Source organism: Schistocerca cancellata, chromosome 3, assembly GCF_023864275.1.
Source record: "Schistocerca cancellata isolate TAMUIC-IGC-003103 chromosome 3, iqSchCanc2.1, whole genome shotgun sequence".
Lineage (NCBI taxonomy): Eukaryota > Metazoa > Arthropoda > Insecta > Orthoptera > Acrididae > Schistocerca > Schistocerca cancellata.
In genome coordinates, this window is record NC_064628.1 from 428,146,013 (window position 1) to 428,170,643 (window position 24,631).

General features: G+C 44.0%; 1 protein-coding gene across 1 annotated transcript in view; it reads left to right on the plus strand.

Moving 5' to 3' along the window:
* The window catches only part of LOC126176353 (uncharacterized), a 377,581-nt gene extending 353,171 nt beyond the window's left edge, over nucleotides 1–24,410 (plus strand). The window contains exon 2 of the mRNA XM_049923506.1: nucleotides 21,931–24,410. Coding sequence (XP_049779463.1) covers nucleotides 21,996–24,410 — 2,415 coding nt within the window. The 5' untranslated portion in view covers nucleotides 21,931–21,995. The remainder of the gene's footprint in view (nucleotides 1–21,930) is intronic.
* Nucleotides 24,411–24,631: the final 221 nt, after the last annotated feature.

The window sequence follows — 24,631 nt, forward strand, 5'->3', positions numbered from 1 at the left end:
GGCCATCCATTTCTTCAGTCGCTGTCAGCTGACAACTTACACAGTTATTCCGTCAGAGTAAACCGTATCACTGGGTGCAGGCGGGATAGGTGGCCGAGCGGTTCTAGGAGCGTCAGCCTGGAACCACGCAGCTGGTACGGTCGCAGGTTCGAATCCTGCCTCGGGAATGGATGTGTGTGATGTCCTTAGGTTAGATAGGTTTACTTAGTTCTAAGTCTATGTGCCTGATGACCTCAGCTGTTAAGTCCCATAGTGCTTAGAGCCATTTGAACCAGTTTTGAACTGGGTGCACTCTTTTGAAGGGCAGTTTCGCTAGTTTAAAGAAAAGATGCGAATAATACTCAAGCAAAACATACGCTTTCATAGTACCTGCCACGACATGAAATTAATTTGAGCTTCTTGGGTCAACCGGCGAGGGTGGCCGAGCGGTTCTAGGCGCTACAGTCTGGAACTGCGCAACTGCTACGGTCGCAGGTTCGAATCCTGCCTCGGGCATGGATGTGTGTGATGTCCTTAGGTTGGTTAGGTTTAAGTAGTTCTAAGTTCTAGGGGACTGATGACCTCAGAAGTTAAGTCCCATAGTGCTCAGAGCCTTCTTAGGTCAGCTGCTTCCACCAATTGTTGTAGCCTCCAACTTCACTCACGTAGAGGTAGATTGAATGTATTATCACTAACCCTTCTATTCCTGCAAAAAAAGTAGTACGGTTTAAAGTGTAGTCGAAAATTAGTTTATTGAGCAACACGAGCTTGGACTGGGAAGGAAACCAGTTGGTGTGCTTCAAAGGAAACATCACAGCATGCATGTTTCAGGACAATTATGTGAGACTTGAATCCGTAAAGTGGAATGGAGATTTGAATTGCTTCCCTCCTGAATGAGAGTTCGGAATAATAGCGTTCTGCTGCTTCGCTCGATGTGTCTAATGTTATTGTAGTCAATAATGTAATAGTGTTCACAGGACTCTGGCACACCCGACGTTGAACTCATTTTCATTTTCGATGTATATGCAACAAGGAAGTAACAAAAGGAACCACTGTACACTGGAACGCGACTACTTCTTCACTGGGTGATACTGAATTCGTGTGATGCTCAACCAAACACCTATCTTCGTTAACTACCCCTAAATTTTTAATTTAATAATTACTCCCCTCTTACTTCGTAGTATAGTCGATAGAAACGGCAGAGGAGCGACGTAGCTGGTTGCTTGGCAACGGCCGTTGGGGCGGTCCGCAGCCGGCCGCAGCACATGTCACCCGGATGGCCACCGTGCCGGGCATACCTGCGCACCCTCCAATAAGGGTGGCCAACTGCTTCCGCTTACGGCGCCCGTCCACATTCCGCATGCGGTACCAGTGCCCGCATTTTAATATCGCATCGCATCGCTCCTTAACGACTATGGATTTCTATCGCATACTCGTGTTCGCTGTGCATGCGAGGATATTACGTACTTATTGGCGTTTCTACTGTCCTTTAATAACCCCAGGGAGAATATTATAGAACGAGAAATTCGATTTATAAAATTTACTGCGGTGAAGGCTGCTACGGAAATTTCAACACGTTTGCTATTTTTCACTTCAACGATACCTCATCCCTCTATGCGTAAAAGAAAAGTTAAAATGGTACTGCAGCTATGAGAAACTCTCGAATCTGGAGGTTCAGAATTACAATTGAAGAATTTACGATTCTGAGCAGCCGCAATTGGATACGAATCTATCAGAGTACGGTTTCCTTTTTCTATTGCCTAAAAACTGAGGCAGTGCGTTGGGAGTATTAATGTCAACACTTCAGTTAGAGGAGGCAGCAAGCTGCGGAAGCGTGGAGGTTGACAAAGGCTGAAAGTTACACCTGTGGTCTATATGTGCTATAACCACATTAATTACAATTCAGCGGACATGCTTACTTATTTAAAGATTAATGCTGAGTACAATTCTCAGTTACACAGCTGTCAGAGACTCAATTACATCGGTGACCCATGGCCTTACTATGTATATTAATGTGTTAATTAGTATAAAAATATTTTGGGTCAATACATGCAATTCCTCATTCCCACGCACCAATAAACCATTACATTTATGTATTCAGAGTATCCGATGGCACTCACCACCTGATTCAAAGATATGTGTTGATGTAAATTTCCTAGCGTCACCACCATAATTTAAGTGGTGATTATATTTGTGGGGTTCCTTGTGAATGAAGTACTCTTTTAATAATTTATGATTTGTTAAAAGCTACACTACTGGCCATTAAAATTGCTACACCAAGAAGAAAAGCAGATGATAAACGGGTATTCATTGGACAAATATATTATACTAGAACTGACATGTGATTACATTTCCACGCAATCTGGGTGCACAGATCCTGAGAAATCACCTCTGGCCGCAATAATGGCCTTGATACGCCTGGGCATTGAGTCAAACAGAGCTTGGGTGGCGTGTACAAGTTCAGCTGCCCATGAAGCTTCAACACGATACCACAGTTCATCAAGAGTAGTGACTGGCATATTGTGACAAGACAGTTGCTCGGACACGATTGACCATTTTCAATTGGTGAGATATCTGGAGAATGTGCTGGCCAGTGCAGCAGTCGAACGTTTTCAGTATTCAGAAAGGCCCGTTCAGGACCTGCAACATGCGGTCGTGCATGATCCTGCTGAAATGTAGGATTTCGCAGGTATCGAATAAAGGTTAGAGCCACGGGTCATAATTCATCTGAAATGTAACGTCCACCGTTCAAAGTGCCGTCAATGCGAACAAGAGGTGACCGAGACGTGTAACCAATGGCACCCCATACCATCACGCCGGGTGATAGGCCAGTATGGCGATGACGGATACACGCTTCCAATGTGCATTCACTCCGATGTCGCCGAACACGGATGCGAGCATCATGATGGTGTAAACAGAACCTGGATTCATCCGAAAAAAATGACGCTTTGCCATTCGTGCACCCAGGTTCGTCGCTGAGTACACCATCGCAGGTGCTCCTGTCTGTGATGCAGCGTCAAGGGTAACCGCACCCATGGTCTACTAGCTGATAGTCCATGCTGCTGCAAACGTCGTCGAACTGTTCATGCAGATGGTTGTTGTCTTGCAAGCGTTCCCATCTGTTGACTCTGGGATCGAGACGTGGCTGCACGATCCGTTACAGCCATGCGGATAAGATGCCTGTCATCTCGACTGCTAGTGATACGAGGCCGTTAGGATCCAGCACGGCATTCCGTGTTATCCTCCTGAACCCACCGATTCCATATTCTGCTAACAGTCATTGGATCTCGACCAACGCGAGCAGCAATGTCGCGATACGATAAACCGCAATCGCGTTAGGCTACAGCCAGACCTTGATCAAAGTCGGAAACGTGATGGTACGCAATTCTCCTCATTACACGAGGCATCACAACAACGTTTCACCAGGCAACGCCGGTCAACTGCTGTATGTGTATGAGAAATCGGTTGGAAACTTTCCTCATGTCAGCACGTTGTAGGTGTCGCCACCGACGACAACCTTGTGTGAATGCTCCAAAAACCTAATCATTTGCATATCACAGCATCTTCTTCCTGTCGGTTAAATTTCGCGTCTGTAGCATGTCATCTTTGTGGTGTAGCAATTTTAATGGCCAGTAGTGCATTTTTGTGTTTTTGCTAGTGACCCTGGAAATGCTTCAGTACTGTTTAATATGTTTAGTAATTTTATATACGTCCTAATCTCCTTCTCCTTCTTCTCTCTTTTCATCACCTCCACTTCGCTCCTCTCCCTGTCCATCTCCTCCACCCCTTTCCATCCCACCGCAATCTCTCGCCTTCTCTTCCTCATATCTCTCTCTCTCTCTCTCTCCCTCTCTGTTCATCTCCCCTTCCACCTCTCACTGTCCATTTGCGCCCACTCCCCATTGTCCGTCTCGCGTATCCCCTATCTCTCTGATCTTGACCCTTATGCACTCCTACTGTAAACGAAACCTTGAATGAGAAATGAAGTCTCTTAAAATAAATGGGTAACTCATTTTGGGTCATTAAAGCAAGGAATAGAGGAGAGAACTCTCCAGCTGCTGGATCTGTCAGAACAGTAGTTTAAATTTCTCATCATTTTAATCAGTGAATGCGTAGGACTCCGAAGTTTCGGATTATTCAGATTCTACTACACAAGAGTATTCCTATCATAAGTCGCTAAGCATAAATACAGAATTCCTCTTTCCTATTAAAACAGACTGCAATGAAGAAAAAAAACCACAGTAGTGTACACAGTTTTTTGAAGTTGAAGCGCCAAAGAAACTGGTATAGCCATGTGTATTCAAATACAGAGGTATGAAAACAGGTAGAATACGGCACTGCGGTTGTCAATGGGTATATAAGGCAACAAGTGTCTGGCGCAGTTGTTAGATCGGTTACTGCTGCTACAATGGCAAGTCATCAAGATTTAAGTGAGTTTGAAAGTGGTGTTGAGGTCAGCGCACGAGCAGTGGGACACAGCGTCTCCGAGGGGACTTTCCAGTACGACCATTTCACGAGTGTACCGTGAATATCAGGAATCCGGTAAAACTTCAATACTCCGACATCGCTGCGGCCGCAAAAAGATCATGCAAGATCTTGAAGAGATCGTTCAACGTGACAGAAGTGCAACACCTCCACAAATTACTGCAGATTTCAATGCTGGGCCATCAACAAGTGTCAGCGTGCGAACCACTCAAGCAAAGGCCCTCTCGTGTACCCTTGTTGACTACACGGCACGAAGGAAAGGTGTTTCCTCGTCAGACGAGCCTCGTTTCAAATTGCATCAAGCGGATGGTCGTGTACTAGTATAGAGACAACCTCATGAATCCATGGACCCTGCATGTCAAAAGAGCCTGTGTGCCTTCCGACGGACTTGGGCAGTTCCAGGTGGACAGTGCGACACCCCACACGTGCAGAATTGCTACAGAGTTGTTCCTGGAACACTCTTCTAAGTTAAAACACTTCCTCTGGCCATCAAACTCCCCTGGGATGAACATTACTGATCATATCTGGGCTGCCTTCGAACGTGCTGTTCGGAAGGGATTTCCACACCCTTGTACTCCTACAGATCCCTGCAGGATTAATAGTGTAAGTTCCCTCCAACACTGCTTCAGACATTAGTCGAGGCCATGCCACGTCGTGTCGCAACACTTCTGCTTGGTCGCAGGGGCCCTCCACGATAACAGGCAGATGTACCAATTTCCTTATGAGTATAGAAAATTCGAGGCAAAACGGTCAAGAACTTTTCGAGATTTGTGCTCAAAACGTTTCCCCTTTATATCCATTGATAGTGACCGGGCAAAATATCTCACGAAATAAGCATCAATTGAAAAAACTACAAAGAACGAAACTCGTCTAGCTTGAAAGGGGGAAACCAGATGGCGCTATGGTTGGCCCGCTAGTTGGCGCTGCCGTATGTCAAACGGATATCAACTCCGTTTTTAAAAACAGGAACCCCCATTTATTATTACATATTCGCGTATTACGTAAAGAAATATGAGTGTTTTAGTTGGACCACTTTTTTCGCCTTGTGATAGATGGCGCTGTAATAGTCACAAACGTGTAAGTACGTGGTATCACCTAACATCCCGCCAGTGCGAACGGTATTTGCTTCGCGATACATAACCCGTGTTAAAATGGACCGTTTACCAATTGCGGAAAAGGTCGATATCGCGTAGATTTATGGCTATATTGACCAAAATGCACAACGGGCGTGTGCTATCTATGCTGCTCGGTATCCTGCACATCATCCAAGTGTCCGGACCGTTCGCCGGATAGTTACGTTATTTAAGGAAACAGGAAGTTTTCAGCCACATGTGAAACGTCAACCACGACCTGCAAAAAATGATGATGCCCAAGTAGGTGTTTTAGCTGCTGTCGCAGCTAATCCGCATATCAGTAGCAGAAAAATTGTGCGAGAATCGGGAATCTCAAAAACGTTGGTGTTGAGAATGCTACATCAACATCGATTGCATCCTTACTTTATTTCTATGCACCAGGAATTGCATGGCGACGACTTTGAACGTCGTGCACAGTTCTGCCACTGGGCACAAGAGAAATTACGGGACGATGACAGATTTTTTGCCCGCGTTCAATTTAGCGACTAAGCTTCATTCACGAACAGCGGTAACGTAAACCGGAATAATAAGCACTATTGGGCAACCCAAAATCCACGATGGCTGGGACAAGTGGAACATCAGAGACCTTGGCAGATTAATGTATGGTGCGGCATTATGGGTGGAAGGATAATTGGCCCCCATTTTATCGATGGCAATCTAAATGGTGCAATGTATGCTGATTTCCTACGTAATGTTGTACCGATGTTACTACAAGATGATTTATTGCATGACAGAATGGCGATTTACTTCCAACAGGATGGATGTCCGGCACATAGCTCGCGTGCGAGTGAAGCGGTATTGAATTGCATATTTCATGACAGGTGGATTGGTCGTCGAAGCACCATACCATGGCCTGCACGTTCACCGGATCTGACGTCCCCAGATTACTTTCTGTGGGGATAGTTGAAGGATATTTGCTATCATGATCCACCGACAACGCCTGACAACATGCGTCAGCGCATTGTTAATGCATGTGCGAACATTACGGAAGGCGAACTATTCGCTCTTGAGAGGAATGTCGTTACACGTATTGCCAAATGCATTGAAGTTGACGGAAATAATTTTGAGCATTTATTGCATTAATGTGGTATTTACAGGTAACAGCATGCGTTCTCAGAAATGATAAGTTCACAAAGGTACATGTATCACATTGGTACAACCGAAATAAAATGTTCAAAGGTACCTAGTTTCTGTATTTTAATTTAAAAAATCTACCTGTTACCAACTGTTCGTCTAAAATTGTGAGCCATATGTTTGTGACTATTATTGCACCATCTATCACAAAGCGAAAAAAGTGGTCCAACTAGAACATTCATATTTCTTTACGTAGCACACGAATATGTAATAAAAATGGGGGTTCCTATTAAAAAAAACAGTTGATATTGCATGGGGGCTTAATTAAATATATAAATCAAATATTTTTAGTAGCTGTTAGTCCGATTACGCAAGTCTCGTAAACGGTTGGCCCTGACTAGTAATAGTACGCAATCTGACTGCATGGAACGACAACAAAGAATGAAATGAAAATTTTAGTTAACACAATTAATTAATTAAGTCCCCAGCAACTATAAAACCTACGAAGCCAACAAAGCACAAGTGTAGCTGTTCTGTGTGTGGAAGTGTGACTCAACGTACACATCTGGCACGGTTCTTCTTCAACAAGACAAGAAATTTTAAATACCATTTATACTGACGTGATAAAAAAAAATTAGAAATACGATAATTGCGCAAGAAAACCAGAATTACACTCTAATACAAGAACACACGCCAGATCCTTTGTTGACTGAACCTGTAATGACACATTATTCAGGACACTGAAAGAATAAAAGAAAATAGTGTTTTGTTACCTCCATATATATTGACGAAATGCACTCTGACCATTACAATATCTCCATTAGAACAACATCTGCTATCTCTCCCATCAAATAACTGCATAAAACATGGAACAACACTCCCTACTACCACATCTCCACTCCGACTTCACGACAAGCAGTGTCCACCACAACTTCTCGGCAAGGACTGCCTGCCGCTACTTCTCAATAATCACTGCCAGTGGAGGCGGCGGAACAAAACTCTCTGGCGCGATCTCTGGCGCTGTGGCTCAGTGTAGCCACCTTTCAATATCCGTTTGAGCTACGGCAGCTGCATCTAGTGGGCCAACTATAGCGCCATCTGGATTCCCACTTCAAGCTATACAAATTTCGTTCTTTGTAGTTTTCTCGTTTGACGCTTATTTGGTGAGACATTTAGCCCGGTCACGATCAATGGACCACCATATATATATTCGGGTAAAAATTTCAAATAGAGTCATCCACAACTTCTCGAGATTTTTGCTAACAACTGTTCCCTTAAATACATAATATATTTATGTACCATATACGTATTATAATATGTAGCGTACGTCGCTCAGACATTATTAGAGTATCTTCAGAAAGTGTGAAACTAATTGGAGAACAAGTTTCCGAGTGCTTTGATCCCAACGCTAAATGGTTAACCCTCTACAGGATCGTAAGTTTGGTAAGAGTATGTAACAGTTGATTTTATTTTGCTTGAACGTAAAATAAAGTAAGAGCCACAAGAAAAATACTTTTTGGTATTTGATGGGAGCTAGTTTCCCAATGGCCTATAGAGGTAACCTAAATTAAAGTTTATCGTCTTATGCAATGTCATTTATTTGTTAACATATTATAACAAAATGGTAACAAAAAAGCACAGATTGATAAGCACAATTACTATACGAACTGATGTTCTAATTTTTAAATTGTACGAAGTAACTTCCTTTAGTTGTGAAGAAAAGACGGACATTGCACATACACTCCTGGAAATGGAAAAAAGAACACATTGACACCGGTGTGTCAGACCCACCATACTTGCTCCGGACACTGCGAGAGGGCTGTACAAGCAATGATCACACGCACGGCACAGCGGACACACCAGGAACCGCGGTGTTGGCCGTCGAATGGCGCTAGCTGCGCAGCATTTGTGCACCGCCGCCGTCAGTGTCAGCCAGTTTGCCGTGGCATACGGAGCTCCATCGCAGTCTTTAACACTGGTAGCATGCCGCGACAGCGTGGACGTGAACCGTATGTGCAGTTGACGGACTTTGAGCGAGGGCGTATAGTGGGCATGCGGGAGGCCGGGTGGACGTACCGCCGAATTGCTCAACACGTGGGGCGTGAGGTCTCCACAGTACATCGATGTTGTCGCCAGTGGTCGGCGGAAGGTGCACGTGCCCGTCGACCTGGGACTGGACCGCAGCGACGCATGGATGCACGCCAAGACCGTAGGATCCTACGCAGTGCCGTAGGGGACCGCCCCGCCACTTCCCAGCAAATTAGGGACACTGTTGCTCCTGGGGTATCGGCGAGGACCATTCGCAACCGTCTCCATGAAGCTGGGCTACGGTCCCGCACACCGTTAGGCCGTCTTCCGCTCACGCCCCAACATCGTGCAGCCCGCCTCCAGTGGTGTCGCGACAGGCGTGAATGGAGGGGCGAATGGAGACGTGTCATCTTCAGCGATGAGAGTCGCTTCTGCCTTGGTGCCAATGATGGTCGTATGCGTGTTTGGCGCCGTGCAGGTGAGCGCCACAATCAGGACTGCATACGACCGAGGCACACAGGGCCAACAGCCGGCATCATGGTGTGGGGAGCGATCTCCTACACTGGCCGTACACCACTGGTGATCGTCGAGGGGACACTGAATAGTGCACGGTACATCCAAACCGTCATCGAACCCATCGTTCTACCATTCCTAGACCGGCAAGGGAACTTGCTGTTCCAACAGTACAATGCACGTCCGCATGTATCCCGTGCCACCCAACGTGCTCTAGAAGGTGTAAGTCAACTACCCTGGCCAGCAAGATCTCCAGATCTGTCCCCCATTGATCATGTTTGGGACTGGATGAAGCGTCGTCTCACGCGGTCTGCACGTCCAGCACGAACGCTGGTCCAACTGAGGCGCCAGGTGGAAATGGCATGGCAAGCCGTTCCACAGGACTACATCCAGCATCTCTACGATCGTCTCCATGGGAGAATAGCAGCCTGCATTGCTGCGAAAGGTGGATATACATTGTACTAGTGCCGACATTGTGCATGCTCTGTTGCCTGTGTCTATGTGCCTGTGGTTCTGTCAGTGTGATCATGTGCTGTATCTGACCCCAGGAATGTGTCAATAAAGTTTCCCCTTCCTGGGACAATGAATTCACGGTGTTCTTATTTAAATTTCCAGGAGTGTAGTACTCATACTATGTGTCTTATCTTCTTTGCGGCATTTTTTCCACTTCTTGCACGTTGTATGCTGGTAAACTGCGTTTTATACCAATACTCATTTCAGTAGTGACTGCAGTGGAACTTGACCGCTGTCGACATGTATAACTATTTATTACTCCTCGTGGTGTGCTTCGGCGGTACTCGAGGCTGGTCAGAAGCGGTCCTAGCACCCGTTGTCCCTCACGCTACTTTAAACGTATTACATAAGCATTGCTTCGCGCTATGATCAATACATCAAACAGTAGTCTCTGGTATTACTTTATTTTACCTTTACTGTCAATCCCATAGCATGCTTTTCGCTTAGCCATGAGGTAGGCACTGCCCATGCGTTTATTACAGCATACATTGATATCTGGCCTGCCTTCTGTTGACCGTACCAGTCGGCACCGGAGAAATAAAACTGATCAATATATGAATCGATTTGGAGTCCATCCATTTTACAGTTGATATGCTATTTGAAATTTCGGAATGAATGTCGCCTTTCTCCATATTACTGTCCGACGACAAAGACTTCGGCACGATTTTACTGTTAGTGCGAACATACTACAAACCTTAGTATTTTGTTTCATCAACTTGTATTGTAAAAATGGAGAATTGAAAAGGTTATCAAAATATACTTTGCATCCAAGACTTTCAGCTGTTCCGTTAAACTTAATAATTCGTGTTCATCTTCTTGGCAGCGTGCATATCAAACTCAGATGGGTAGCATGTGCAAGGCTCAGCCATGTGCCACGTTTTGAATCACCATTTCATTGGTTCATTCTTGATGTATCGCTTCACAATTTTGTGACCTTTGACCACGATCATTTGTTCACCGATGGACTGCCTCTCAGAGATGTTCGTTATTCACAGCTTTTCCAAAATATAAACTCAAGTGTAACATGACGGATCTAATTTTACATGTTCTTTCACTCGTTTGTAACTGTCCATTATTATGACAAAAATGTAAATTTTGATGGATTTGCTCAGACGTTGTTCTTGGTACAACATTAGCAACAAAATGGAGGCCCATGTCTTCACCAGTCGACCCGTAATTCTCAACTGTTGGCAAAATTTGACAACTCATTGCAAAATTCGTGTCCAAGAACGCATTCATTCCTCAGAGTCAATAGTAAAAGGACGTCCGTTTTGTTCTGAACACTTCATTCTTTTTTTTAACGCTATGTCAGTCACTATTTTACCTAGTTGTGTCATCTCTATAGAAAATGCTTTGGTATCGACGTATCTTGCCGATCAGAGGATACATTTATACAGCCCAACACAACACGCAAAATGCATAGGATTTCTTTCCCCATCGAAAGTTGGAGACAGCTTACGAAGTCTCGCGCGAAATGGTGCGTGGAATAACGCTTTGATGCGTTTCCTTAATAGACTCTTCTATTTAGACTACGGAGATCCCATTTTAAACATCTTCATCGATGAACTGCTGATCTTCTTTACCCAATTGAATCTCTTATTCTTCATCACTGTTGTCTGCCATGAGTAAATGTAATACGTCATCACCTCATATATGGAATTCTGTGAGTCCTCTTCTAGCCATATCTATGAATAAAACCAAAATATATACGTAACTATGATAAAAATGCAAAACACTAGATTTACAAAAATATCACTTGCGGACAACAGGGAAATATTTTTGACATTGGATTATTTGTCATTATCAGGCATTTGTTATTTCTTCAAAGATACTTTATTATCACATGAAAATGCCTCATCAAATAGTACGCAACATGGGAGAAAATACACTAATATATTATTACATTATACAACAGAGTGCAGCCTGTGCATCTTATAACATTGGCGCCAATTTCACAGTCTGTTTTTTGTTCTAAACGTTCCCATTTAAGTAATTTCGTTTGGCAGAGGCTCCACTTTTGACATGCCATATAAAAAATGCAAATGAAATTATAATTAAATACGACGATCGCCAGTACTAAAATGGGTGAATATATTTACCTTCGTCGTAAACGGTAAAACAGCGACCTTCATATTGATTTTATAAGTATTGGTGTAGTGGTACGGTCAGGACACTTTTGAAATCAAATTTATATGCAAATTAATTAAATTGATCAATTAATCAACGCCACCCCCACCCCTAACCACGCTCATGCCCGCCCCCTGCATGATGTCACCAGTTTTTCCAGCTGCACATGGTACCAGCCTCCTCATCCCCCTCCCCCACCTCCCTCTCCCACCCTCACCCCTCACCCCAACCTACACAATTGGCAAATATTTTGAATTTTGGTGGGAATTTCGCTTTATTTGCGGGGATGTCTTTGTCCCAGGGATGTGTTAACATTCCCCCCCCCCTCCCCCCAGCACCACCACCAGTCTGTGCTGGATAGAATTGGCATATGTTTTTATTTTTAACAGTCTTTATTTAAACAATTTGAGGATCATGCTTCCATTCAGTCTCGAAAAATGTTCAAATGTGAAGTCTTATGGGACTTAACTGCTAAGATCATTAGTCCCTAAGATTACGCACTACTTAACCTAAATTATCCTAAGGACAAACACGCACACCCAGGCCCGAGGGAGGACTCGAACCTCCGCCGGGACAAGCTGCACAGTCCATGACTGCAGCGCCCGAGACCGCTCAGCTAATCCCGCGTGGCTCCATCCAATCTGTTCACCATGGGGTCCACAGTCCAACTCACCTAGTACACAGCACTGCCAGCAGAGGATGCTTTCACCTCTCGTGTGATATAATCCAAGATGGCGGTCTGGAGTGGGAAAATGGTGGGAAAAGGACTCAGCCTGTTGTGGGCTGCTGGAGAGAGGAAGCAGTGTACTTTATTTATTTTTTGAACAATTTATTTAATGATGGATTTCATGTACATTATTTATTATGAAGATACAAAACACTCACCCTGACGTGCTTGAGGTCGCAGTGCAAAGTACTCGTAAATAATGCAGAAAACTGATGAGCAGAGACACAAACAACTCGTAACTTAGCGAAATAATGCAATACACAGCATACAGACATACAAACTACTCGTAGATGACCAAAATAAATCGTGTGTAAAGGTATGCAAACGAACTAACAACAATTAAACACCCAAAAATAACGCAGTGCGCAGACACTAAGTGCACGTAATAAACGCAACGTATCAGTGACTCGAACCCAGGTCCTCCAGGGCAGAAAGCCCAAGTGCACCCCTTAACACAATTTAATCAGCGGAGGCGCTTGGAATTGATGATAAATATAAAATGGCGGTGCGCTTTCTCGGACACAAACCCTGTATCTACTGGAATTGCTGGGAACTGTCCAGATGCGGGAGTGGAAGGTTAGCTTCATGTACTTTTTTATTTTGCTTGGTAAACTGAACCAAACATCGATTACATAATCAATCACAAAGATCGGTCCTAATGGCACAACTACATGCTTAGCGTTGGACAAGGACAGCATAAGACCACAATACAGTGCAAAAACTGACGATACCCTACACTGGTGTTATCCTACTGGGAAAAAATTCACAATACCAGTCGAAACTGACTCAAATGTCGATCCTAATTACGTAATTAAGCACAAAGGTTGGTAATAATTACACAAATATATGCATAGCGCTGCACAAGGATTTCGTAAAATCACAATACAGAACAAAAACTGACGATACCATACAACTGGTGTTATCCTGTGGGGGAAAAATTTCGCAGTACCACTCGGAACTAATTACAGAAACACTCAAACTCTACCCTAAATCTACAAGCTGGCGAGAAAAAGGCAGTGGTGTAAGGTACTATCTTTATTCTTTTTGGTGGGAAGTATGTTCAACTGACGAGATGTTGGTGTTGGACAGAGAGGAGTTTAAAAAGTATATTACCTGCAAGCATACAGCATCTATCGTTGTTTGACGTCAGTGTTCGCTACAGATGCCTACTAAATACAGCCTACAGCCCTGCCACACGAAGCCAATACACGCAACCACAGCTGATGGAAAAAAAATGCGTTACAGTTCCAACCACACTTCGAAATTGTCATGAAAAAAACCAGCACTTGTAATGAATGGGTCACAATGAAGCTCATGTACCGGGGTAAAACTATCATCCTAAAAGACGGCAGAGGAGGCGGTAGTTGAACGTACTTTCTCCTCGATGTACAATCACAGACTGCCTAAACACGAGGCCCTCTCCCCTCCCTCCCTCCAATCACCTACAGAGTGAATGGAGGGAGGGAGGAGGAAGAAACCCTGCCGACAGCTTCGCGACCCGTGCTGACCACCATCCACCTTTAGGCGATGGTCGTTCTCCAACACAAAAGCAGGTACTGTTAACTATACAATAGGAGACAAAAGAACAGTTGTCTGAATGCATCTTATTCGTCTAAAGTATACTGACATAGCCGCCCCTAATGGTTACGGGGTGCACTTGCGGCCACTGTCTCGTAGGGAAATCGCCCGCCGTTTTGCGCTGTACTATTTAACATCAACTTGACTAATATACTAAACTAACTATTAAAAAATGGAATAAAAACATTCGCGATGATAATAAATTTATCCTTTCCATGAAAATAGACAATGTCCAGTTTCATTTATTTTTATGAGCAAAATCGGTATAGTTTTTTTACGTTTGACTGCACTCTCATGTCATTTTTTGTGACGTCCACTAAAGTGTACCGCCACCGATCACAAATTATCAGCAGAGACATACGGTACCAGCGTAAAAGTAGGAAAAAAGACTTCTGCTATTTTGATGCGACACCGCAGAATATCCTCACTATTCCTAAATTAAACTGTTCATGAGACTCACTTTTCATGGCGAGTAATTTTTTTTTTTTTTTTTTTTTTTCTGTCGTCGGGCTACACTCACCACGTAGGGCAATTAGGATTCCGTGGATGGAACACGATGTTCTTTTCGACACTATTGACAAATGACATCTGAAGCTGACCATTTGTAGGCGTGACATTAAACAAAAGTGTTTTCCATTCCAGAAGGATGGCCCTATTGGAGGCATTGGGTCCTGTCTAGTCTGTGACAGCTCGTCGCTGCAGGTGTGCCCCCCTAACCATCAGGTGTGGCTGCATCAGTATACTTTACACGACCAAGATGAATTCAGGAAAGCTGTTACTTTATAGTAAACTATACCTGCTTTTGTGTTTGCGAAGGACCATCGTCAAAGGTGTACGGTGAACAGCACGTGTCACGAGGCTGTTGGTTGAGTTTCTCCCTCCCTGCCTCCATACACCCTGTAGGTGATTGGAGGGAGGGAGAGGAGAGGGCCTCGCGTTTCAGCAATTTGTACATCAAGGAGAATGCCGTTGAACTACCACCTGTTCTGCAGTCTTTTAGGATGACGGGTTTCCCCAGTACGTGTGCTGCATTATGACCCATTTATTACAAGTGCTGATTTTCCTTTTCATGACAAATTCGAAGTGTAATTAGAACTGCAACGCATTTTTCCATCAGCTGTGATTTCGTGTATTGGCTTCAGTTAGCAGGGCTGTAGGGTAATTTTTAGTAGGCGTCTGTAGCGAACACTGACGTCAAACAGTACACTGTATGCTTGTAGGTAATATACTTTTTAAACTCCTCTCTGTCCAGCGCCAGCATCTCGTCAGTTGAAAACATTTCCCACCAGAAAGAATAAAGATAGTTACTTGGAACCTGGGGCACACGTGCAGCTGGGCAAGCGCCTCAAGCCTCAAGGGGGCAGTGGTGGGTGTGGTAAGGGGCGTGGGTGGGGCTGATTGATTGATCAATTTAATTAATTTGCATATTAATTTGATATCAAAAGTGTCCTGACGCCGCCACTACCCTACAACTTTTATATGCTGTATGTATTTAAAAAAATATGGATTCAGTGTCTATCCAAACGTTTATTAGAGCTTTGTGTAAATATTAGAACTTAATCGGCAATAAACATTTCAATATATTTTCTAACAACGTTTCTCCTTTATGCAACACATCTATACTTATATACTATAGGTCATTATAAAATCTGTCACCTATACCTCCCTAAAAGTTTATTACAGTATAGTGAAAAATTTGAAAAAATCTGTTAAGAGTCTTTTGAGAATTATAACACCTACTTTACTGTTGTATATATATACATATTTTTACGTACCACATACATTTTTCTAAAGTAAAAGGTGCAATACGTCCATCTTTGTGTTTGTTTGTGTATTATGTAAAAATTTCTAGGAATTTTGTTAAGAACTTTTCGAGAATTTTGTTAATAACGCCCCCCCTCATATATCTGGAACATTTTAATCCATAGCGGGGCATAACACTCGGGATAGAGATAAGGTACGGAAAATTTCATAGATAAAATTTATAGGAGCAAAGAGGTTAAAGTGATTTTTTTTAAATGAAAACATTAAGATTTACAAAGAGGGGAAAATTGTAAATCTGTAACCTGGGGCCGCCTGAGAGTTGATTAGAGCATCAAGCCAAAATCTACAGTCAATCGGTCAAGAACTTTTCGAGATTTTTGATACTACATTAAACTACAACTTGCCTTCATACAAGGTTAATCACCTAAAACTTGTACTGCAAATAGTGCTATTGATATGCGGTTTTCAGAGAATGATAGTCAGGGGCTTATATTATCCAATACATGGACTGTAATAACACACAGAGAGTGTATGTTTTGCGCAAACATGCACTTCCTTAAATGGAACAATGCCTACTGATACCAACAAATGCAAAGTAGGGTAAATTAAAATGTCAGTGGCGTTTGCTGAAGGATTCTAGAGAAAGTCGTTAACGAGGTGTAGTATTGCACAAAGTGCAATATTGTTATGTTTGCTTACATTGTGCTTGTGCGTTCATTGTGTGCACTACGACTTGCAAGTCAGTTAATGTGTGACAATCCAAGCAGTAGGTCGTGACTGGACAATGGGATTTACCAACGCAGAAAAAGCCGACATGCTCATGGCGTGTGGAGAGAGTAGGGAGAATGCACTTCGTTCTTGTACGGTGTACACGGCAAGATATCCTAATAGACGTCAATCATCTCGGCAGTTATTTATTAACCTCTGCAACCAGCTACGTGAAAGTAGCAGTCTAAGACCCAGAAAACGTAACACAAGGTAACAATTGACGACAGAATTAATACTCCTGCTGCTGTCGCAGTTGATCCGCACGTTAACTTCCGCGTAACGCACTAGGAAGTCACATGACTCAGGCAAGTATCCTACGCATTCTCCAACGACATAGGTTCCATGCCTATCACGTTTCTCTCCATCAAGAGTTGCAGGGAAACGATTACGAGGAACGTGATAACTTCTATACATGGGCATTAGGACAGGATACACCACATGTATCGTGTTTCTTATCTCGTAATGGAGCCTCATTTACGAATCACCGCCAGGTATACCGCCTAAACGTGCACTACTGGTCTGTTTAGAATCCTCTATAGCTTTGTCAGGTGGAACGTCTGCGTCCATGGAGTGTAAACGTGTGGTGTGGGATAGAGGACCATCAGCTCATGGGCCCGTTGTTCATAGACGGAACACTGGAGGGGCACAAGTGTCGCAGCCTTCTAACAGACCAATTACCATGGATGATGCTAGAAGAAGTTGCTCTGCAGAGTAAGTGGAGCGCGTGGCACCAACATGATGGCGTCCAGCGCATAATGGACGACATACTACAGCACCGCTCCACGAATTTTTTTCCAAATGTGGTGACCGGTAACTTGGCCTGCCCGTTCCCCGGATTTGACACCTGTAGACTTTTTCCGTCGGGGAAGCTCAATGACGCTGTCTACGTGGTCATATCAGCTACACACTATGATATGCAACGAGGGATTATAGCAGCCTGTTTGGACATCTCGGCTGAAAAGTTGGGACGTGTGCATCAGTCGTTCCGTAACAGATGAGAAGAGTGTATTGCTGCTGCCGGTGGTCATTGTGAACACAACCTGTGATGGTTAGTTGTCTCATTATTGCTCAGAATTCACATAATTGACGTATGAACTTGTGTTTTTGTTTAGTGTGCGCTACCGCAGGTATTGTACAAGTGTCGGCGTGGGAAGTTTTCAATATATGATATCTCGTAAACGACTCGAACTAGAATCCTGCAAAAGACACCACTGATACTCTACTTTATCCTACTTTTAGCCTGTTAATGTCAATAGGCATTGTTACATTTTAAAATTTTTCAATAAAAAATACGCTTTTCAGTATTATTACAGTCCGTTTATTGGCTAACAGTACGAGCCCCTGACAACCAATCCATTCTGTAAAAAAAAAAAAAAAAAAAAAAAAAAAGCGCTTTCCGTTTTGGCAATATTAACAATGAAATTTTTTTGATTCGTCCTGTACTGTAGTATAGATTTTAAATTCGATTTTTAGACCAATTTCTACATGTTAAATATCCAGTCATTAAAAGGTATCAATGTGTATTATAAAAAAGGCGTAAATACGATATCCATAGAAATATTACTGAAGCCTCCCGTAGTTGCTGCCCTTGTAGTCGTCAGTCTCAAGACAGTTCTGATGCAGCTATCAATGCCAGTTTATCCTTTCCAAGCCTCTGCATCTCTTCATGACTACTGCAAGTAAAGTCTATCTTCACTTGAACACTGTAGCTAATCCAAATCTCTCTCCATAACAAAATTCACGAAATGCTTTCTGCTCTGTATGTACCCCGTCAACCGAATGCCATAAATTCCTTTTACCCCGATTTGATACAAGCACCCCTCCATTTCTTTTCCGAATTACTCATTTACTCTAGAGCATTCTTTCATAGTAACACATATCTAATGCTACTATTGTCTATGCTATTCATGGACCATATTTCACTTCCGTAAAGATCTCCATACAGTTAAATTTTCAAATGTATGATAATAGACCTGCGTCCTGGCTAGAAGGAAGTTAACGAGTTTATTTTTAATGCTGTTCGTCTTTCAGTTTAACCGGTGTATTGTTCTGTACATTCGTTTACATGGACCGAACCTATGATATTTATTTTACAAGGATACGAGGAAAACTGATGCCTCCGAATTTTCTACTCTGTTCTCAATATCGGTAGAGGTATTACATGTGACGCATATTACTCAGTCGTGTTTCCCACTTCGCTAAAGAAAGTTCCAACCCACTATCGATACGGGGCTCCGAACTGTGGTATGAGTCACGGCGTTGTGTAAGAAAATTGTGTCGATGCAAGAGAAACAGCGGGTAGTAATCGAGTTTCTAATTCCAAGTATTCGTCCACACATAAAGCAACCTCTCCTTTAGCATGATAGTATCAGACCACGCTCGAGCGTTGCGACATTTTCATCTATCTGATGCCTTGTGTTCACTGCTCTCGATCATCCTCCTCACAGCCCCGACGTGGACCCATCCGTTTCCAAAAGTGAAAGAACATCTACGAGGAATTCATTTTGGCAGTGATACACCAGTGCAAGCAGAGTGAGGATGTGCCTCCGTCCCCAAACCGTCCATAGTGGCGGTGTCAACAAGCTTTTGCCTCGCCTGGAGATATGTGTTCGTCTCCAGGGTGACTATGTTGAGAGACAAACTTGTACAGAGGAACACGTAGAATGTTAGTAAAGTTTCTTATTTAAAAAGGTTTAACAGTTTTCACGTAAAAAAATTCTGAGCCATTTAGTGTCAACACGTCCTCGTCATTCGATATTTATTTCATACGAAGACTGAGAAGAAAGCTAATGCTTTCTTTCTCTATTTCAAGAGGCTGTTCTGTCTCTCTCGAATTGTTCAGTTATGTCGAAAGTGAAACACAGTTCGTTATTTCCAGAACAAGACGTTTGAGTTATGAATTTAAGATATTTGAGAGGCAAACCTTTACCTCAATCTGGAGATTCGTTCGCAAGGGGTGTCGAGGGTATCTCATTTGAGATACATGACAGAAACCACATAAATGATCTTGTATCATATGTTAATTAGTTACAAGTCAGGTATGTGTGATGGCAATTATTTTCAGAATCGTGAATTTTATACATAATGGATGCTGTTGAACTCTGTGACCGTTCCTTTATAGGGTGCAGAGTAAGATCCCCTACCAGTCACAACTGAATGTGATGTATTCAAAACGCGAAAGTTTTTGCGCTTGAATCCATCTTCAGAAGGTCATGCATTCGTTTACATGTTTCTACATTCATTGATTGAGTTCACTCTTTAAATGAAAGGCAAGTACGTGATGCTGACTCAATAACACAGCTGAATGAATTAGACATGGCAAAATTACATACGTTAAAAATTGTAATGTACTTCAGCATAGGTTGCGTATCGAAATCCGGTTGTATGTGAGTACATTATTATTTTTTACACCCATCAGTTTGCCACTTCCAATTATTTCAGTTCGTTCTTCAGTAAACATCAGGTAATTTGCATTTTATTTAAACATTGAACTCCAACACTGAATGTGGAAATATGTAAATGAATGTAGACGCTAAGACAAGACAACGACGTAACACGAAGTAATTATCCGAAAGTAAATATAATGTACAAGTACAGAGAAAGAGAGAAATACAGTTTCAGAAGAACTAGGTGATTCATCCAACATAAATACCTTCACACATTGAGCAAGCGAAGCCGGCCGCGGTGACCGACCGGTTCTAGGCGCTTCAGTCTGGAACCGCTCGACCGTTACGGTCACAGGTTCGAATCCTGCCACGGGCATCGATGTATGTGATGTCCTTAGGTTAGTTAGGTTTAAGTAGTTGGAAGTTCTAGGGGACTGATGACCTCAGCAGTTAAGTCTCATAGTGCTCAGAGCCATTTTGTCAAGCCCATTTTTGTTTACATGCCGGACACAGCTCATACGGCCCGATACATCACACATTTAAATTGAAGTAATGATTGTAGTTCATTACCAATCTGTCTCTTTTTAGTTCCGTGTGGTAATTCTACCTTAATTCTGATTATAGAAATTATATCAGTAAATGGTCATGGTTTCATCGGATAAACTACCTCTGAGCACGAAGAACGACTGATGAACTCAGAAGTTAAGTCCCATAGTTCTCAGATCCCTTTTTTTTAATAAGTCAATAACGCGTTCGTCTGCCTCTGGCCCTTAAGCGTGCAGCTGTTCGGCTTGGCATAGTTTGATGCAGTTACCGGATGTCCTCCTGACAACTGGTGTGACAAATTCTGCCAAACTGGTGCGTTAGATCTTTAGAATCCTGAGCTCTTTGGGGTATCCCGCCCATATTGCTCCAAACGCTCTCAGCTGGGTCTCCCCGGCAAACTTGCTGGCCAAGGTAAGGTCTGGCAAGCGCGGAGACAAGCATTAGGAGCTCGAGCCGTGTGCGGGCGGGAATTATCTTGCTGATCTGCTTGCCGTTAAGGGCTAGAAAAAAGGAAGTACAACATCGTTGACTTACCGCTGTCCTAGGGGTTGCACAAAATACAACCAAAGAGGTCTAGCACTGAAAAGCAACGGCACGCAGACTGTCACTCGTGGTTGTCGGGCCGTATGATATACCAACGCTGTCTACGACATCATCAGACACGTCCTTACTGGTCATCAAGATTCAATGTAAAGACAATTCCACTCGATTCAGTGAGATTGCAGGGTTCATGCCTCCAACATTATATTTTTAGCATTATGTGCAGGGCCCTCCAAACATCTCGGGATTTTGACGATCGAACGCGTCAATTGGACAGATTTTGGGATGGTATCCCTCAGGAGGAAATCCAGCAACTCAGTCAGTAGCTGCTTTCACAAGGCCAGAAGGTGACCAAAGCGTTGCTGACCTTCTCAAACTGTAAAGCTGCTTTTCTTGAAAATATCATTCAATTTTTTTCTGAAACTGCAATTATTTGTTTGTCTGTACATGTACATCTACCGTATTCCGTCCCATTCGCGTAATTCCTCCATGGTGCGTCTTTCTTTTGCGCGTGGGTGTTAGAGAATGTAATCACCTAAAGATGTGCACAAGCGCGAAACTGGTGTTGTCTTAAATAAATCACCTTAAATTGTGATTGTTAGTCGATGTTATTCTACACCCTATTTTCATGATTACTGTTATGAAAAATAAAACAATTCTGTTACTTTAAGAAGGCTAATGTTCACCCTTTTCTATACATAGTTACACTTTTCTGTATACAGTTATCAACACTTTCCTGTCTACAGTGCGTTTGGTTGCTTTGTTGCAGGCGTGAACCCCTTGGGATGGCAACGCATGCGGCTGTGAGCTTGCCTTGAGGTCTGGACGGACGACATGGGTAGCCCAACCATCCTTCAGCTGCTGCTCATCGTCAACGCCAACATTCACCTGAGTGGGTCAGCCATCAGGGACCAGCTGCAAGACCATCACAGACACATGTCTTCCGATCCATCGTGGAAACAACGCCAGCGTACCGTCGAAACATCCAACATTCCCTCCAGCTTTAGATTCACTACATCGACATCGAGTCCGAACAGACAGCAAGACAAGCGATCGACAGATATAGAAAATGATATATCGAATTATACCGAGGTTTCATCGAATGGTTATTACACCTTCCAAGACAGTAACGGATTTCGCGGTGCGTACAGACCGTCTACAGAAAAGGCTGGGACCAGAACGAAAGAAGACGCTAATCCGATAAAAGAATTCGTTTCGACCGTTTCTCCGTCTAAGAGAAAATCCGATGAAGCTCTCAGCTGGTCAGTCAGTCTGAAGAAATTTCGCCATGCTAAGCCGGCCACAGCTTCAATGCCTCTTGGCCTAAGGCGGCGCCGTGATCGTTTTCTTCGTAGCGTAAGAGATGAAACATCGTCTCCAGCAAGCCTCATCACCTTCGATTCCGTGTCGCAGACTCAGGCGCCTTCCCCGATGGAACAGGTGTCAACAGAGAAGGCCTCAGTTCAGCCGCTGCGGAATGTGCCACAAACTGGGAAGGATTATACGAATAGTGTCTCTGGTGGGTCGGGCGAAGTGTTCCCCCGGCAGCAACCGCCGGTGCAGCCTGTGCACGCGGCTGATGGGGACATTACGGGGACCGGTTTACGCGCCGCAGATCGCCCCAAGAGCCTCGTAAACGGCGACCGCACCGTCGGGGATGTCTATAGCGAAGGAAGCAGTGACCGTGGGATGTCGACGTCTGCGCCCGACGACGATAACGCAGCAAGAATCAAAACTTCTCGCATCATCCAAGACGCCGGAGATAACGTAAAAAGCACAATCATTACGTCGCGCCTAGCCAACCCCATCCCTAATAAGACTTTTGGCAGCACTAATTATACTGATCTCAAGCAAGGCAAAGGAGAATTCGACGAATATTTCCAAGTGAACACACCATCTTTATCAAATGAAAATTCGCTTACGCACGCGACGCCTGAGCAGAAAAAGGAAAACTTCAGTAATGCGTCGAATTACGATAACCTCAATGAAATAGCAACGACTCCAAGTGAGGATATGGGTACACAAGGTACTCTATCTGTCGATACCACATCCAGAACGACTCTTTCGAATCTTTTGAGTGTCCAGTTCAGAGACGATAGATTAGGAAGTCTTCCAAGTAGGTCGACATATTTACGTCGATTTAATAACAAGGACATATCACTGTTCAGCCTTATCGCAGAATCTGCAGGTTCGAAGTTACAAAAGCCAGACTTGAATGCCGTCGAGGTGACTGCAGAAAGTAGAGGAGGCAGTCATATTAACGAGAAATACGTCAGCACTACCTCAAGAACAAATGAAAGACCAACGATTGACCGTAAGTTGGCGAAACATCACCAGGTTACCGTTCAGCTGCCCAACAAGGTATCGGAAGAAGTAACAGCAGCAACACCAGCAGCACTTACCGTACGTCCTAGCATTGCTATGAACGAACATGTACCAAGTACACAAGAGTATTTATGGAATGAAGGTATGCAAAACGACGGTCCCGCAATGGCAATAACAGCAGCTACAGGTAACGGTGCGGTAACGGAATCTCTAAGAACTGCGTTGAAGTCCAAGAAAGCATTATTGTACAATAACGAGCGTTCCGTAGGAAGTAGTAGACTTACTGTCACGACACCAGTAACGCCAGTTTTAAGCGTGATGCTAAATAAAGAGGTGACAAGTACAGTCGAAAAGTGGTCTGTTACATCAGTGTCTAGTACACGGGAACATATGTCGGTGAGTGTTCCACCACTTTTGCCCGAAGAGACTAACAGTAAATACCAAACCACGGAGGATGTTTACACCACTAGTTCGGCGGATTTGTCAGTAATCAGTGCGGAAACGGAGAATGAGTTTGACTTAAAGCCAACGGATGCTAATCTGGATGACGACTCGAACGAAACTTTAATAGCGGCCGGCGGTAATTCGAGCGCAGCGAAATCGGGCGGGGGCGCGTCGGGGAACGACTCGGTGTCGGGGTGGCCGGTGAAGCTGTCGGCGGTGGTCGAGGGCGAGCTGGTGCTGGGCGGCCTGATGATGGTGCACGAGCGCTCCGACACGGTGACGTGCGGGCCCGTGATGCCGCAGGGCGGCGTGCAGGCGCTCGAGACCATGCTCTACACGCTGGACAGGATCAACGCGCCGCCCTCGCTGCTGCCCAACGTCACCATCGGCGCGCACATACTCGACGACTGCGACAAGGACACGTACGGGCTGGAGATGGCGGTCGACTTCATCAAAGGTAGGTGCCCAGCTTGTACTTGATCTGGAGCAGGTTGCTGTAGTACCCAATCTATTGCCGGGCCCCGCTGATTGGCCGCGCGGTTAGAGGCATCGTGTCACGGATTACACGGCCTCTCCCCCGGAGGTTCGAGTCCTCCCTCGGGCATGGGTGTGTACGTGTTGTCCTTAGCTTAAAGTAAGTTTAGGTAGTGTTTATGTCTAAGGGCCGATGACACGTTTACTGAACAAGAGAAGGAAGCGAT